The sequence below is a fragment of the Coloeus monedula genome, assembly GCF_965178545.1.
Source record: "Coloeus monedula genome assembly, chromosome: 4".
In the NCBI taxonomy this organism is placed as follows: Eukaryota; Metazoa; Chordata; class Aves; order Passeriformes; family Corvidae; genus Coloeus; species Coloeus monedula.
Window position 1 is genome coordinate 2,493,370 of NC_138784.1, and position 18,347 is coordinate 2,511,716.

The following is an 18,347-nucleotide window of genomic DNA, read 5'->3' on the forward strand; positions in this document are numbered from 1 at the left end:
GTGCCCAGAAGGCTGGTAACATGTAGGAAATGTCCATGTCTCTGTGTCTGCTCTGTCTCCCAGAAAACTCTCGCCGAATTACCAAGGAATTTGTCCTAGGTGAAGGCTGTTGAGTTGCAGCTGGATTCAACTGTGTCCCATTACTGTGGAGTGTTTCCGTGCTTTGGGAGGGAGGGGAAGTGGTGGTGCTCAGAGTTTGCTGCCTGCCAGCAGGTTTTGTAACCATTGCTTGCTGTGCTGCGTGTTGAAACTAGGAGAGGGAGGGAGTAGTTCTGTTTGTAATTCACTGGCACAACAGTTTCCCTGGACAAGGGTTGGATTCCACGGGTTTTGCCTTTGTTCTCCTGGAGATCATATCTGCCTGATTTGGGCAGCAGCGGGGGGTGGGGGGGGGTGTGTCAACCTTTCACAGTGATAGAAGAGAAAAAAATAGTGTTGTGCTGGTGGGTTAACTTGCATCTTCCTCCAACTGTTTCAGATTGATTGACTCTGCTGCTATGTTAAGTTCAGGAGTACACTTTCAATCTCTCTTTGCTTATTTTTGTAACAGAGCATTTCTTTTTCCATAAGCCCAGCATGCTTGTTTTCTTTTTCTCCTGTCAGGATTGACAATGGCAGAGGAGCAGAAAAAGGCACATGAGACTCTTCTGCAGCAGAGACAATTTGTACAGGCTCTCCTCCAAACTGTACTGATGAGGACATGTGGGCATTGAGGCCTTGGGCCCTCGTCAAATACTGGGCATTAACAGAAAATCAGTAGCAGCTGCTGCTCAGAGGTTCAACAGACCCTTTCCATCTGAAGATACTTAAGAAGGGAGCTAGTTCTAATCAGTGTTCTAGCAAGGCTGCTGAAACCAAAATGTGACTTTGTCCTAGGACTATTTGCTAAATGCGTTTTGAATGTTAGTGCTTGTTTTTAATGAGTGCCAGCAAGCAGTCACCCATGACCAGTTGTGTAAAGCTGTTTTCAAGTGCTATATTAAATGGACTGTATCTTTTATAAGAAGGTGACCTACAAAGGAAAAGCATTAAACTCCAGGAACCTTCAAGTACTTGACATTTTGACCAACAGGCCTAAAGGGTTTTATGTGCTAATGAAAGACTTGTTTTGGTCCAGTGACAGCAAACGCAGCTTTGCACACCCTGCTTAGAGGATGGATGTAGTCAGCCTTTTGGAAACTGTGGTGTGGCTGTGTTTACAAGCTTGTCAGGGAGAATGTGAATTCTAAAGGACAGAGCTGTTATTTTAAAATAACTTGGTATGTGCAGAAGTTAGGGGAAGTCGAGGAAAGTTTTATGGTGCTGTTCGTTTCCGGTTAATTTCTTACAGCACAAAGAATATAAGTTGATGAAATTTTGAAAAATGTGCAACAGGCTTTTAGAAGAGATGGTGTGGCAGCACTTATTGCTGCTTCCCCCTTACAAGAGGCTGGTTGATAAAAGGTCAGTTGACAGAATGGGCACAGAGGAGTTGCTGCTGAAAAAAGCAATCTGGCCAGCTGAAAAGGATGTTACAGAGCTGTGATTAGAAAAATAACATTTTTATATTATAGCCTTGAACGTATCTTGGCCATTATGCTGAATGCTCTCGAGTTACTGAATCTGGCACACTGCCCCAAGGAACATAAAATGACTTGAATGTCATGTTAAGCACTATTAATCATTCATCTGATGAGATCAAGATAAACAAGAGTAAGAACTCAGAGTCATGTCTAGACTTTGTGACTTCAGTTTAATATGGGGGATAACAGTGGTATTGTAAATGCAGCAACATATGTCTGTAACTTGAGTTTTAGGAAGAAACTAGGGTATAAATACCATGTCATATAATATGCCATGACTCAGTGTTAATCAAGACATTTGGTTTTTCTGAGCTATCTTGCCTGTGTTCCTACCAAAGCACAGAGTTCTGTCAGGGCAGAGATCAAGAAGAGAGTGGGGGAGTGTCTGTCAGCAGCTGAGGGAAGCAAGAATATCAGAACAGATACAGACTGCGTGGTACTTTGAAAATTCCTGCAATGGTAGGTTTAGGGCACTGGTGACATCGTGGTGGTGACTTGGCATGACAAACAGTTGACCTTTGAGACCTGGGAGTTCATTAACTGCAGAGCTTAATACTACATAGGTATGTGCACGCTCAGTTAGGCTCCTGGGTAACTGAGTAATGGCTCTGTCTGAAAAGAAGCCCTGATACAGAAAACTTGTGCCCTTTCTGGGGTTTAGGAGAGTTTTATTGCTGTTACTAATTGTCCTAGTTTTGACTGGGATAGCTGATTTTCTCCCTGGCAGCTGGTACAGTTCTGTGGTTTGGATTTAGGATGAGAATAGCATTGATAACACACTGATGGTTTAGTTGTTGCTCAGTGGTGCTTACCCTGAGTCAAGGACTTTTCAGCATCCCAGCTCTGCCAGTGAGGAGAGGCACCAGAAGCTGGGAGGGAGCGTGGCCAGGGCAGCTGACCTGAACTGGCCAAGGGGATATTCCATAGCGTGGAACATTGAGCCCAGTGTATGAACTGGGGAGAGCCCGTTGGGAGCTGCTGATCTCTGCTGGGGGATGGGATGGGCATTGGTCAGATGGGGGTGAGGGAGGAGATGGCCACTTTTTACAGAGTAAAAGGTGGCTCTGTTCAGATTTAACTTATGTTTTAGTTTGCACACTCAGATCAACAACGTTGATGACACTTTCTGAAGTGATGAACCAGAACTTGCTTGTCACCTGTGCAAGCAGCAGTCACGTGCAAACTCTGAAACTTTCTAGAAATCTTCAAACTGACATCAAGAAACTACAGACCTCAAGAAAATATGCTTTGACTGCTTGAAGTCCATTGAACATAACTTAGTGAAAAGTGGGAAAAATGTTTCTGGAATCTTTTTCTGCAATTATGAATTGACTTCTGACAGGCTTTTCCATAGTAAGGACATTATTAAACAGCATGTCTATTAACAGATTTGAGAGTGATAGTATAGAAACTGTTAGTCTATGTGAAAAGGATAAGCTGTTGTAGTAGACAAGAGAAGTATGTTGCATTTACTAGAGCAGGTTTTACTGCACTTTTCTCTGTAACAGGATCTTTGGCTATGTGATCTGACATTTTTGGACTGCATTCAGATGAGAAATTCTTGTAGTAAATGTAAACCTTTTTTTACCTTTTGTACCATTGCTATGTAAGAGTGAGATTTTACTGTTGAACTTTTCTCATGATCAGCACTGTGCGATTGAGCTCTAGGGTGTCTTGCACTTCGTTTGCTCTGGTGCTCTAAGTCTTGGGTTTGGTATTAAACCTCTTTGATCCCTACCAAAACATGCTCTGAAATTCTTGTTTAGATGATGATCTGTCCCTGGAAGTGTGTTGCCTGGTTCTCTTACAAAGTGATATAATTAAGTCTGATCTCTACCTTTTTCTTCTACATTCTTGTCTGTCACTGTTATCACAAAAGAAACTGTAACACTTGACAAAATAAAGTGAATATGGATAAACCAGTAAAGCTGGTTCCTCTGGATATTTTCACTTGTCCTTCAGATTTGTTTGATTCTCTGGTACCGTTACTCAACTCAGATTGTACTTATACATCTGTTGGATAATTTCCATCTCATTAGGTACCTGTGCTGGTTTTTGGTAGCTTTAACACTTTGGGAATTTGCAAAGGCAGTAGGATTAAAGTTGGAATGATTGCTTGGCATTTCCATAGAATTAAGTGTCCAGACCTTTTAGAGTGTAAGTACCCAGAAGCCATGATTTCTGATTAATGTGAAAGACTGATTGTATGCATTGCTGCATGTGTGCAGTAGAAGAGTGACAGCTGAGGATTGTAACAAGTTTGCTTGTTACAAACGAGGGGGATTTTTTAAAGGTACTCTAAAATGCTCTGAAGACTTCACAGAATTATTTAGTCAAACCTGGGATGCTTTAAAAGAAGTTGAGTAAATTAGATGATGTAAAAGAACAGCTGGAACATCCCTTTGGCCTATGGTCTAGGAACTAGAAAGGCAAAAGTTATTCTTGAAGCATTTAATTCAGGATATACCATAGCTCATTAAAAGTGGGAGTATCAGAGTTTTCTTCTGGGCTCTCACTTCCTTTGTGGTCTTAGACAAGTGATACTATTTACCCAATATGTTTCTGATTTTAAAATGTGATTCTGTGGGCAGGACTTAGAAATAGTTGAAAATGGGTCCTAAAAGAATGTGCCTGCTTGTGTTGTTATGGTCTAGAAGTAGTCTTGAATTTCTGATACAATCAGCCAAAGAGGAGAAAATAGGTGAGTCCTAAGATATGAAGGAACTTGTCACAGTGGAAGTGTTACCTTCGGAGCAGAAGAGTGCTATTTTTTCCTTTCAGTTATTGCCTTAAGAACTGAAGGTCAGTAGACTCCTTCAGATTTCCAAGTGAAAACTGGTGTTGGTGTTGCCCTCCCCTGTGGATTTCTGGCTTCCAACAGACACAGTTTACTGTTCTTCCCAATGAGACGGTACAGGAGGGAGTCAAGGGAGGATGGATGTTCCAGAACAGGCCTCATTTTGCCTTCTTAGCAAGAAAAGGACTAAGAAGCTGAGCTTTAGTTTTTTTCCCTTGAATGCTAATTTTGCAGTTTAATGGCAGGAAGGAGATAGTAAAATCAATTCCATTTTTTGGCAGTAATCTGGACTGTGTATATGATATGAATTCCTTTTATCACCAAAAGAAGCTCAGTAATGATTTGTTTGTAGGCACGTGGCCAAAATGCAAAGATTTTGGACTAGTTCAGAAATAGCTGTGCTCTTCAAGCTTTACAGTCTGTTCAAATTTAAGCCTTCCCATCATTCTAGAAATGGGAGTATGTGCAGAGGGGGAAATGAACATTTTTTGGCTTTGAGTCACTGGGCTGACCGCAATGAATACAGGCTTTGATTCTGTAAGGGACCTTTTTCCTTCAGTCCACCCAGTTGTGTAAGTTGAGGATGACTAACTTGTTCACCCCATTTGAGCTGGTTACTGTGTGCTGCTGGGGGAGGCAATTCTAGAGCAGCTGAAAGGCATAGCAGTGCTTCCTCTGTCAAACTCACTGGAACCTAAATGCCAGCCTTGCTTTTCCATAAAGCATGCTCTTGGAAACCAAAGGTTTCTTTGGGTGCTAAATTGTGCAGACTGTCATGAGCATCTTATCCAGACCTCCACAGCAGGGGACTTAGGCTAGTTGATCTTTAAAGCTGCCTTCTAACCCAAACCATTCTGTGTTTCTATGACCTTGAGTTAATTATTTATGATACTGAAAACTGAGAATCCTAGAGAGCTCCATTAGTAGAAAAAGCCAGTAAAATTGACAGTGTGAGAAATAATGTCAGTAAATGTTGTTGAGTCAGAATGAAACCAAATTTTTAAAAAATTCCAATGCCTAACAGAAATTGTGCCTGTTTTAGAAGGATATTAAACCTGTTTGCATCTTGCTGGTGCCTTTCTGAGTAGAACTAGTGGGATTGCCTACACAGAGTGAGTGTATTTAATACTGTCTTATTCTGCTGGAGAATCTGCTTAGAGCTGGTCAATATATCAATTGTTGCTGTAAAATACGAGAGATTGTTCAGAGGGGATGTTCACTGGAATGATAAATGAAGGTGAGCAGACAGTACAAGGGACATGGGTTATCCACAGAGTTTTGTTTATACAATCAAGTTTTCCTAGTGTGGACAAATGTGAGGTCATATGTAAAACTTGAAGGATGTATATACTGTGTATTACATACCAGAAATTGCATTCTGGGCAAGCAAAATTGGGTCAAGAACTGATTGATGGGACCTCTTTGAAAGATGAAGCTTCAGTGACTGCAGCAAGCCTTGGGTACAAAAGCAGGTATTAGCATGTCATTTCTCTATGAAAACCCCAAAAATATTGAAGACTCTGGATAGCTCACTGTAGGCTAGAAGAAGTCTCCTTTTTTATTCAAAAATTAAAATTTGAAGCAGCTCATTGAGTTAACTTGGCAGAAGCAGTTAATAAGGCTTTACACTAAGGAGAGAGCTGTAATGTGGGACAAATGCACAGCCAGCTCCTATCCCTGGCTTGAACATTCAGGGCATTAATCTGCATTACTGATAATAATTTGTAGATAAAGTAAGTGAGGTTATATACTATATTCTCAGCCACTTTGGATGGTGTTATTGATACATCATCTTGATTTGAAAGCTGTTAACCTTGATACGGGAATAGGAGGGAAGAAGTGTTCTGGGAAATGTGGAGGAGGCCAGTCTCCCTCTCTGCTGGCTGTGGAGCTTTCTTGGCTTGGTCACGGGGTGCGTGGCAGCTCTCTGCATTGAGTCTGAAGCTCCTTCTCTCTTTCCCAGCTTCCTCCCATTTGTTTTCTTTGGAAGCTGAAGTGTTGAACGGAGTCTCTGATGGGCCATGAGCATTGCAGGAAGCAAACAGGAATGTAGAACTTCCATGGCTCCCTGCATCTCTCCTGCATGGGAAGCTAGAGTGTATCATAATATGCAGATGATGTGATAAGTCATGATAGAGCAGAAAACTACCAAATGTTGTTCCTGTTATTAATGATGTGTACCAGCCTGATATCCCAGCTCAGGAGATCATTTTAGTTTTCCTTTTCATAATTCTCTTGGTACACCTGGAGGAGATGGATGTTTCTCTATATTTGAACTTTGCTTAAAACTCTGATCCCTGTTGCTGCTTTTCTCTGATAATTTGCCTTTGTCTAACTGGCAGAAGTTTCATAGTAGTTTCTGAAATACCTTGAAAAATCAAACAAATGAGTAAATTCCAGTGCTGGATTACAAGCTGAACAGAAGTGTCAGTTAAACAGAATAGGTTTTTGGATTTGGACTGAAAATTGAGGTGAAACATTTCTAACAAGGTAAATGGATTCCTCTCCTTGACTTACCTTTTATTACCCTAAAATGCCAGATACATTATAGAGGCATTAACACCAGCACAGTGACATTGAAACATAAAATAGGGAGTAATCCTTCCCTAGAGGTGGGTATGCTGCAAGCCTCAGACTCCATACCTGGGATTTAATGAAGCATGACTTAGAGGAGCACTGCTTGCTTCCAAACCTGCTGGAAACATATGCAGAATGGATTAGACATGTGAGTTGTTCTCAGATACCTAAGAATGTAATCATTTTTTTGCTTGTTCTTTTGAATTCTTTTCTCAGTGCTGTACATGGAAAGACTTCTTTATTTGCCAGGACCTCAAATCATAGTTCTATATGGAAAACAACATCACCTTTCTCTGTCTTTCTAGAAAGCATTTTCTTTGTTTTTTCCCTCCAGTGTTCTGAGGATAATAAACACAATGATGAGCCACCTCAAGAAGATGAAGGTTTTATGGGTATGTCACCTCTTCTACAAGCCCACCATGCTATGGAGAGAATGGAGGAGTTTGTGTGTAAGGTAAGGGCACGTGGAAACTGCTGAAGTAATTTCCTTTTTCTAGGAAGCTCCAGTGGGCAGCAGCTCCCTCCATTGGAGCGACTGCACTACTGATGTGAGGGAGAGGAGGTTCTCACTGTCCCCAGATGGGCATCTTGTGTTCTAGCTGGCAATAGTACACTTCCTCAGCTTCTGTCTGTCATACAGGATTAAAGTGTAGAGCGTGGAACAATAGGGATTTACAACTGAGACTCCAGAGCTGATCATGCAACTCAGGTGTGTCCCTTGAGAAACACCTGTGAGTGCAAAGCAGAATAAAAGCCTTCTGGTTAGAGGCACTTTGATGTACAAGGTCATTTGTCCAGATTTTTTCAGATTTGCAAATATTTTGCTTTTCCAGCACCATTTGCATCTATTGTAGAATAAGCTTTGTCCCTGACTTGAAAACAATACTGTATTGAAACCATACGTAAGTAAATCCATTGTAGATTTTGTAAGTGTTGACCTTGGCTCAATTTTTGCTACTTTTTAGAGCCACTGGGCTGTGTCAGTCTCTGGCCCTCCTCTCTTGCTGAAAGGAATGCTGCCCCTTTATACACTGGTTCCTGCTGGGTTTATGAACTATTTTTGATGTTTTACAGAGGGACCCTAGTTACTTGGTGGTCTTTTGTGTACGGGTCGTTTTGGGGGTTTTTTTGCTTTTGTTGGTTATTTTTTTTTACTATGCATCTTTGCCTCTTATTTTAAAATGTTTTGTAGGGTGGATTGTGTAAATTGAATTCCCTCCTTCTGTTTCTACCTCAATTCACATTTTTTGTTCATGAACTAAACCAGTTATTTCCTTGTTTAATGTATTTAAGAACCCAGTCTTTAACTGGGCTGGTTATTCTGAATGGTTTTGTTTTGCTTCCATGCACGAGTGTGGAGAATTGATTTAAAAACTCTGGGCTCTTGTTGTTGAAACTGAAATAAGAATGTAGCTTTTTAAACTTAGTGTTTCAGGAACCTTCAGCCTTGCTCCTGTAACTCTAGCCAGCCGGCAGATCCAAGGAACCCTGCAGAAACACCCCCGGTACATAAAGCAGTTCCCTGCCACCCCTGTCCTTGGCAGTGCTGCCAGACTGAAGCCTCCATGTGTCTTGTGTTACTGAAGCAGTGCTGGGAACATCTGTGCACACTTATTTCCTGTGGAGCCAGCTGCAAGAATAGCTCTGTGCACAAAGCCCTCTCTCCCTTTCAAGAAGAAGTCCTGTGGAATTGAGAGTCACGAGTCTGTTGCCTTAACTGCTCTGTCACCATTTGTTTTGTGAGCCTGGGAGCATTTTTTAGCCAACCTGAAGAAAGGGTTGGACTCTTCTTGCTGGGCTCTCGCCCTTTCACATTTTTCTGGTCCCTGTTAGTGCTGATGGGTAGCTGCTTTTACTAGCCTGCCCCAAATGCTAGCAGACAGTCAGGTTGGCTTGTGGTGGAGGAACAGGCTTACTTACGTATGGGAGAGAACTTATTCAGTTCTTGCAGGCTTCTTCAATTAAATGGAAAAGAATACCTGTAAAATAACAGAACATGGAAGTGAATTAGATGTTTTCCCTTCATTAACAGTAAAAAAGTTCAGTAGCCTTCCTGTCCTATGAAATGCTGAAGTATTTCTTTCTCTGATGATGCAGTTCATAATGACACAGTTTTGAACAGGGAACAGTGACTTTAGCATGGTATTTCCAGTGTAAAGCCTTTTCCCCAGAGACATCCCATCAGCTCTCTTTTGTTCTCTGTACTCATAGGTTAACTCCAGCACTTTTACTAATACGGGTTTTCTGACTATTTCCGTGCACTGATGGAACTCCATTCCCTGCATTTCACTAAAATCTTTCAACCCCTAGGTGTGGGAGGGCCGATGGAGAGTCATTCCCCACGATGTTCTGCCTGACTGGCTAAAGGACAATGACTACCTGCTGCATGGACACAGACCACCCATGCCTTCCTTCCGGGCTTGTTTCAAGAGCATCTTCAGAATACACACAGAGACTGGCAACATCTGGACACATCTCCTAGGTATTCTCAGCTTGCTTTAATCTAATGCTAAATCTAACCCAGTGGTTTCATTGCTCTCAAAGAAAAGAGAGCAAGGCAGAAAGGGCTGTGGTTTGGTCAGCATTATCATTCCACTAGTAACCTGTTAAATTAGCATCTTGGTATACCTCTCCTAATTTTATCCTGCCAGAGTTGGATGGGACTTCCTTAATCGTGGCATACCATACAAACAGATGCTATAAACATTTCCTAATAGTTGATAAATTACTGGTAGATCCTTCTTTTCCCAAGTGTGTAGGTGTTAATTGGGATCCCATTTCTTGCCACAGGAACACGCTTAAGTTGCAGCTTCTCTGAGTGGTTTCAACTTGTGAGAGCCTTGAAGGGAAGTGGTGATGCTTTTAGACAGAAAAGCTTTCAGTATGAACTTGACACCTCTCTGCCTTGCTGTTTTTCAGGATGTGTGTTCTTCCTTTGTCTGGGAATCTTCTACATGTTCCGGCCAAACATGTCCTTCGTAGCACCTGTGCAGGAGAAAGTGGTTGTTGGATTGTTCTTCTTGGGAGCCATACTCTGCCTCTCCTTCTCATGGCTCTTCCACACGGTTTATTGCCACTCAGAAGGTGTTTCCCGGCTCTTCTCCAAGTAAGTGCCTAGAGAACAGGGTAGGCCAAATAGGAAACAGGTGGGAAAACAGGGCTGGGATTTGTGCCTGGAGCCCTAGTGTGGGAGTTGTTCATTTCATGACTGCATGTACTTTGGAACAGAGTTGAGCAGAGATTTAATGCAGCTTCTTCTAATTATAGTTTGTTTCAGCGTGAGTTTTTGTGCTGTCATTTGAGTCTTAAAACTCCATCATTTTCTGCTGTTTGGCAGGCTTGTGCTTGCATCTTGCTGCTGTAAGTAATACGCCTCGAGCTTAGTTGCAGGACTTTGAATTTTTAGTGCCACCGTTACTTCTTGTCGTTTCAGCCGTTGTGACTAACTTTGAACCTTAAACTTATGTAAGACAGTTTCACAGTGTATCAAGATGTCTTGGTCTTTTGGTTTTACTGCACGTTCTTTTTTGGCTGGCTGCTGAATATCTCATATTTCCTAAGACTGTGCAACCCAGGATTCTGTAATCTGCAAGACCACCTCTAAGGTAGCCCAGCAGTTAAAATCCTCTGCTGAAAAATTAGCTCCATCAACTTTTGCAGGAGTATTTTGTCAGGGTGTGGTAAAAAGCGGTGGCTGTGGATTTCTTTTTTTATACTTGTGTACAAAAAACCAGCATGGTTGAAAAATTGCAACATTATTCCACTGTGGTCACTGAAGCTGATGCCCAACTAACTCACACATGTCAGATACTGAAGTGCTTGCCTTGGCTGTGTTCTCAGAACATACTGTGTGCCCTGTCTTCAGAGGGCTCTTGCGCTGCTTTTTTCCTCTTCTGAAACTCAAATGTGAGTTTTCCTCAGAAAGCTTTGGTCTAAAGGCTGCTGAAGGTATTGCTGATGACTGTCTCAAAAATGGCCTTACTGGCTGTGTGTCAAGGTAATCCATTACTGTAGGTGGAAGAGTTGCCATCAGGACCTAGGCTGCAATAGTGAGAGTAATTTAGTTGCAGTGAGAAGTAGACAGCTGGTCCACTAAAGAAGAGTGTGTGGGTGTGAGGACTTCCAAAGGTTCCCATTTCTTATGACACTGATTTTTGTTTTCTTCTAGGCTGGATTATTCTGGCATTGCACTCCTCATAATGGGCAGCTTTGTACCATGGCTGTACTACTCCTTCTATTGCAACCCTCAGCCTTGCTTCATCTACTTGATTGTGATTTGTGTCCTGGGCATTGCAGCCATAATTGTCTCACAATGGGACATGTTTGCCACCCCTGAATACCGGGGTGTAAGGGCAGGTAAGACCTGAAGTTAACTGTTTTACTTCTTGACTTCCTTTCCTGCTTCCTGCTTGTCACTTGGAAAAACCACCTTGGGAAGACTTAAGAGAGCCTAATTTTATAGACACTTGATATTCTTGGATTGGGAGCTTGATGGCTTTTCTTTCAGTATTTATTGTACCCAACTGGATGCACAGATAAGGGCTGGTGCAAGTCCTGGAAGTGCATTCCTGAAATGGACAGTAACACATGCAGTAGGAAAGGTGGTGCAAAGAATTTCTAGCTGCATCTAGCAACTTTGCTCTCTCAAAAAACGACTGACTGCTTGGTGTGTGTATGTGTACTTGCAGTGCTTGTCCTTTTTTTGTAACACTAGACTCAGACACCAGCAAATCATTGAATGATTGAATTAATCTGAATGATTTGCCTGGATAAAACACAGAGCTAAGATAAAGACTGTTTTTCTCTTCACATCATCAAAAGAACAAAATCAGATTTGGTTTCACATTTCGAGGTAGGAAGAAAGAGAGCTTTAGGGGGTAGCTGTGGACTGTGCACACAGCTGGGTTGAATAGTAATATTTCTCATTTCTTAACCTGCACATGCTGTCTACAGTAAATCTAGATTTCCTGGACAAGTTATGGGTACCTTCAGAGCGTTCAGCTTTCCAAACTTAAAATCTCTCTATGGGACAGGAATATTCCCCCCATGCCCACTGTTTTTACAAGTTTTCCGTCCTTGCTGCTAAACTCTAAACAAATGAACAGTGTTCTCTTATATGGCAGATCAGATGAGCACAGATGCTGCTTTTCTGTTTCCTAGGACTGCTTGTGCAGAATATGATAAACAATCTCTTTGTTGTGTCTCCTTGTCTTGCTCTTGAGCGGTTGTGGTGAAGTGAGGCACAGTCTGTGTGGTGTCAGTTCCCTCTACAGGCCGAGAGCAGGAACTGGCCTCACGTACACTGGAGCTGGCAGGCACGATCAGAAAATGAAATATTCCAGCTATCTGCTGGAACACATAACTGAGTAGCTTCTGGTAGATGAAGGAAGTTTGTGCATTCTTTAGCTTCCTTTCCAATAAATCTCTTCTGGGGACCTCCAGCTTCAAGAGCTGTCACCTCTCTGCTGCTTTGGCAAATACTGAGTTTTCCTTCCGTAGCTTTTGTGTTTTCATTGTCTCCCTTTACCGCCAATGTGTTCAAACCTGACTCTCCCGCATTTTCTTTACCTCCCAGGAGTATTTCTAGGTCTGGGTCTTAGTGGGGTAATTCCCACTCTGCACTTTGTCATCTCTGAGGGGCTCCTGAAAGCAGCCACAATGGGGCAGATAGGCTGGCTGGCACTCATGGCATGCCTGTACATCACTGGTGCTGCACTATATGCTGCCCGCATCCCGGAGAGATTCTTCCCTGGCAAGTGTGACATCTGGGTGAGTCTACTGAGTGACTGGATGAGGAGACCAATTTGAAAGCTGGTTCCCCTTGAGCCTGAAGGATGTTGTGTCAATGTTTTCTTATTGCAAGTATCAAACTGCTGCACCAGGAGCAATAGGTCTTCAGGGGCCAAACCACTGGGCTCTCTGAGCCTGCCTTAGCTGGTGCCTCTCTTCCCAAGTTGTCACAACCTGGCTGGTCTGAGGTAACTGCTGGTGTGCAGATTCACCTCAGCACAGTTCTGGAGAGCTTTAACAGATGGGCAAGGGATTCTGCAAACATTTTTGTGTGTGTGTGTTGAGGATCCTACAAAGACACGTCTTTACCTTGCTTCTGTGCAGAGCAGTGCATGGTTATTTCAGTGGTGTTCAGTGTGTTCTCTGGGATCTTCCCCTGTCTGGCTCCTCATCTTGTTATAGCCAGTGAAAATGCTGGACAGAGGTGGTAGGCTTTGGGGGGATCCCTGGCCCAGAAGAAGGGAAGGTGGGGTGAGCAAGTGGGTGGTGGGGGAAACTTGGTATGAGGGAAAGCATCAATGAAGGCTTGAGGAGAAATACCTGAGGAAGTGTAAGGAAAGGAGTTGGGTGGAGCAAGAGTAGAGGGGAAGTGTACCTTTGGAAGGCCACTGTACTTGCACTTAGGATTGTTTAAGACCCCTAAAGAAGACTAGAAGTGAGAGTGAGGCCTGGTTGTTTGGCTTTTGCACAGCACCAGTTTGCTTGGTTTGTTTAAGTGGCCAAAGCATTGTAACTACAATGAGCTAAGCTGCAAAAGCACTGGTGCACCACCAGCTCTTTTCCAAGGTTCCCATGAAGCCTGCAAATACACATTTGTAGGAATATTTCAGGAGCATTATCCACAGTGGTATGGCTTTCCTCAGACAAGGCATGCTTTGTCATGTAGCTCCCTCACGGATTTCATTCTGCTCTGCTCCAGTCAGTGACATCCTGGGCATTCATTCAGAACATCCAGTTGTTTCTAGGTTTTACTATAACGCCACGTTTCTCTGTTCTGTTTCTTGGTGGTAGAGAAATAAAATACCAGCATGCAGAATCCACTTGGTAAAACTTACACCTGTGACCAGAGCAGAGTTTGTACCTGTTATCTGTAGGAGAGGACCCTTTTTATCCATAAACCACCATTGTGTCTTGTGGAGGAACTAATTTTGAAAGTGTCCTGCTTAAGCCTTTTGCCTAGGGTTCTGAAATGATCCTTGTCCCTTTGCAAAGATGAGTTACAGCACTTGTGTTGCACAATTTTGGGTTGACCAGCTGGTTCAGGTGACTCTGAAGGGAAGGGGGGGATGTGTGTGTGCGGAGAATTGGATTATTTTGCTGAAGACAGTAGAGGGGTGGGCTTTAACACACAGCTTGGAGAGCTCTGCAGCCTGTGGTGTGAGGCACTGCTCTGTGTTACTGTGTACTTCAGCTGAATGTGGGGTTGCTGAGGGCCAGGGGGCCCCGGGGCTGAACAGAAGCGTTTCCTCCCCGCAGTTCCACTCCCATCAGCTGTTCCACGTGTTCGTCGTGGCTGGCGCTTTCGTGCACTTCCACGGAGTCTCCAACCTGCAGGAGTTCCGCTTCACGGTCGGAGGGGGCTGCACAGAGGAGGAGGGGATGCAGTAGGAGCAGCCTTCAGCCCAAGGTCACAACCAAAAGAGAGCCGCCGGCACGGGCCAAGCATCCAGGCTCAGCAAAAGGAATACCTAAGAAGAATCCAAGTTTCAGCTGATGAGGCATGGAGCTTCATGGGGATTCTGACTAACCAAGATAAATTCTATACCTCAAGCAATGGAATAAATCAATTTGAAGACCAGGAAATTCTGAAAACCTAATTTATTCTTGGGATCTACAGATTGAGCTACAGAGGACCCTTTCCAAATCGGCTTCTGTTCAATGCCATATTTATTTGTAGAATTGGGGAGGGATAGCTTAGCAGTTTCCTTTTTTTTTAAAAAAAAAAGAAAAAAAAAAGTCAAGGTTAAATTTATATCCTCTTGGAGGGTTTGGGCGTTGATTTTAGATGCTCTTTTGGGAGAAAAACAAATTGTAAATAAGATTTCTAACTTTCTGTTTAAATAAAATTTATATAAATGTTTTAAACAATGGGTGGGGGGAAAAGGGTTTTTGTAAAGAATGCAACATGCAAGTACCACACACTGTTTCAATTTTGCACAAAACAAACGACTGCAGGAGGACCAGGTAAAATTCCCAGGAGTGAAGCACGTTGGCCCTGTAGATTTTCCTGGTGGCCAGCATGCCCTGGGCAATGTGGGGTCCTGGCCAGCACCTGGAGTAGGTTCAGGACATGTACATGAGGGTTGTGAAGGCTGGATTAATCATGGTGTCATTCAGGTCACAGTGTGAGCAAATGGATTTGCTCCAGTAGCTGGGAAGGTGCATCTGCTCCCTGCAGATGTGTGGGACAGCTGCCTTCCCAGCCCGGGTGGAGTGGGCAGTTTGGGATCATGGATCCTACAGTTGGTTGGTTTGGGTCTCACCCTAGGAACTGCAGCGTGGTGGGATAACTGCACATGAATGGCAAACAGTCCAACTCCATCAGTGCCTGCCTACACCCAAAGGCCCCCAGGGAGAGGATGGTTGCCATTTGCAAGCTTTGGTCTGAGGGATGATGGTAATAGACTTGTCAGAAAATAGTTGAGCATGTGAGGGGAAGCAGAGGTGGGGTTAAGATGGACTGGAAAGAGGAAGCTGTGTGCTCCAGTTAACAGACACTGGCATCACCATCCTGTGTGTCAGGCTCCATATGCCAAGGCAGTTTGAGGGGTTTTTTTTAGGAGGAATAGATCCCTAACCAGCCCAGTGCAGTTCCTCCTTTTTCTTTTTTTCCTTTTTTTCTTTTTTTTTTTTTTTTTGTCCTTAGGTCTGCTTTCCATCTGTGCTTTTGCAATGGGACTGCTGGTATTTCTTAAGCCTAGACCTGAGAGTTCAGCTGGATTGCTGTGGAGCAGACACACCTCCTATATAAGGGGAGGCAAATACCCTTCTGTGTAATTGATGTAGCTTGAGCTTTGGAGCCCAGTCAGAAGCCAGACTTGAAGGAGAATCTTTGGAGTCGTAAGGTGAAACTTGAACATTTTGTTTGTTATGGCACAGGTATTGCTTGGAGGCTTTAGCTGGAAATTCAGAGCAATTACCTCTCTCACAGATGAGTTAAACAGCTCACACCATGATGCAGTATTTCACAGGGAAGGAAGGAAAAGGGTGGTTGGTTGTTGTGCAGGGTCGGTTTTTTTGTTGTTGGGTTTTGTTGTTTTTTTTTTTTTTTAGATTCCCTCAAGTTTCAGTTTTTATCCTTCAAAATAAAGAGGTGGATTGCAAAGATCTTCCCATCCTCTGGATGTCACAGTGTGTTTTGGGGAGTTCCTTTGTCTAATGGAGTCAGGTAGAAGCAGAATGGCCTCCTAAAGCTGAGTGGGTATTAAGGCCTTTTCACCCCTCGAGTGGAGTAAAGCCTCTGAGAGCAAGGTCAGTGCAGAAGGAGGTGCTGCAGCAGTCTGCAGGTTAGAGGGATGTGTTCTCAGTAGGATCCCTCACTGGATGCCTGCAGGGCTGGAAGTAGTTGATCCCAGGTCTGTAGTATTTAAATGAAGGAAAGAGCAGTATTACCTTGGATGTAAGGGCCAATAGCGCTGGCATCCCAGACAAGGCTGGTGTGTGAGCGAAGCGTGGTACATATCACAACCAGAGCTGGCTGGAAGGTGCTTTGGGATACCTCTGAACAGTACCAGCAGAAGCAGCAGTCTCCATCCTGGGTCATCCCACGTTCACTCCTCGAAGGGTGATTGTAACCTGGTCCTACACAGCACAGAACTATTACAAAAACACAGTACTCCACCTGCTATTCTTAACCCAGTCAGTCTCTCCGTTCAAGAAGTTTGTGTGTTCCAATAAAAACAACCTAGCTGTGCACTTTTCTGTAGCTTTTGCTGAGAACTCTTCCCAGGTTGGCACCTGAATGCCTTACTCTCAGCAGTCAGAGGCTTGCTTGCTCTGTGTGCAGGTTATTGCCATAGAATAGTTAGGACCTACAGCTTCTTTCCTTCCCCATTAAATAGTGGCCTTGTTCAGTATATTTCTTTTTAACAATTGCTTACTGTTGGAAGCAATGAAGCACATTCTGGGGTTTTGATGGCTGGGGGCTCTGGTGATGGTTCCATATAAGATGGGATCTTATTACTTGCTGTATTCTTAACTTCTGCTAATAAAAGAACCAAATGGATTATTGTCTAGTTTGGGTCTTTCTGCACTGTGTGGACAAGAGGGGGCAGGGGTGCAAAGAACAGGAGCTGGGGGGGGGAAAGAGGGTCATTGCTGGAGACTTTGGTGGTTGTGGGCAAAATTTTAGGTGAAGTTCAAGAAGTTCAGGAGGCCTGGGCTTGGATTCCTGGTGTAGAGGAAATGCCTCCTCCCATCCTGTATCCATGTAAGGGATTGATCATCTCCTCATGGTGTGCAGGCTTAGGGGCTGGCATGAGTAGGGCTTGACTGGGGAGGGAGAGGGGCTGGTGGTGGCCAGAACAGCCTGTGCCCAGTGGGGCCTTCTGCTGTTCCCTGGCTGTCAGCAAACATCTGGGAAAGCCCGGGAAGGATACCCCTAATCCTGCTCTTGTGTTGGCTCACACCAGGTCTGGGTATCCACAGCTGAGCTGTGCTTTTTACCAGTTCCTTCACTCAAGATGAGTGTTCAGCAGTGACTGGTAAGAGAGACAGCTCCTGTTAATGACTGTGACAGCTTGATGGATGTCTTGGGAGGGATTATTATTATTATTGTTGCTGTTATTATTTTAATGAAAAGCAAATTCAAGGAACGTGGAGAATGTTGGTATCAGATTTCACACAAATTGCACTAAAAGTGCATTTGAATATGAATTGGGTTTATTCTGTTTCCAGAAAGCAGAGTGATACTTAAAAGTTGTAAAGTTGTCTGGTCAGGATAAAATTGTATATCCTGCCTCCTCTGTGTGTAGCTGTGTCCATGCTCTGCCCTCTCCCAAGAATCACTTGCTTCATTCATTGCCAAGTATCCCAAGTATGGGTTGAAGTGCTGCAATCAAGGTGAGTGTCTGAGGCCACTGCCTAACTTTAAGGAGCTGGAAATAAATGAAGCACATGATTAGGACAGAAGAGCTGACTGGTTTAGTTGAAGCTATTAAAGGCTTCCCTGCAAAACTGAGCTCTTTTTCTCTTTTTTTTACCCCTGCCTCCTGTGTGGCATCAAAGCTCTTGTTTGAAGTTCTTGTTTGAGTTCTTGTTTGAACCAAACCCTCCTGTTGCACAGTGCTGCTGTATCTGCCTGGAATGCCCAAGCTGAAATTCTCCAGGCTGATTTCCAGGAGTGCAGAGCACTAATGTGGTTTGAATGAAGTGGCTTAAGAAGATCGATTCCTTGGAGGGGATGTGTGGTAATTCCTAGGTCCATACTGCTCTTGAAGGAGGAATACTGGCCTTGAGTGCACGGCAGCATGAAGAATGCCACACCTGGTCATCTCCAGCTCTTTTAACAATGAGCAGTGAAGGAAAAGTGCAGGGGGGGAAACTGCCCAACATCACCTGGGCAGCTGCTGTGAGAGCCTTGCAGTGTGAGCAGTCCCGTGTTCACCACTGGAAGGTTGGTT

General features: G+C 43.6%; 1 protein-coding gene across 5 annotated transcripts in view; it reads left to right on the forward strand.

Annotated features, from left to right (window-relative positions):
• The window catches only part of ADIPOR2 (adiponectin receptor 2), a 45,081-nt gene extending 28,130 nt beyond the window's left edge, over positions 1-16,951 (forward strand). For all 5 annotated transcript variants that reach the window (XM_082280764.1, XM_082280765.1, XM_082280766.1 and 2 more), the window contains 6 exons: positions 7,271-7,390; positions 9,247-9,418; positions 9,856-10,042; positions 11,105-11,292; positions 12,512-12,705; positions 14,203-16,951. In XM_082280764.1, coding sequence (XP_082136890.1) covers positions 7,271-7,390; positions 9,247-9,418; positions 9,856-10,042; positions 11,105-11,292; positions 12,512-12,705; positions 14,203-14,334 — 993 coding nt within the window. In that variant the 3' untranslated portion in view covers positions 14,335-16,951. The remainder of the gene's footprint in view (positions 1-7,270; positions 7,391-9,246; positions 9,419-9,855; positions 10,043-11,104; positions 11,293-12,511; positions 12,706-14,202) is intronic.
• Positions 16,952-18,347: the final 1,396 nt, after the last annotated feature.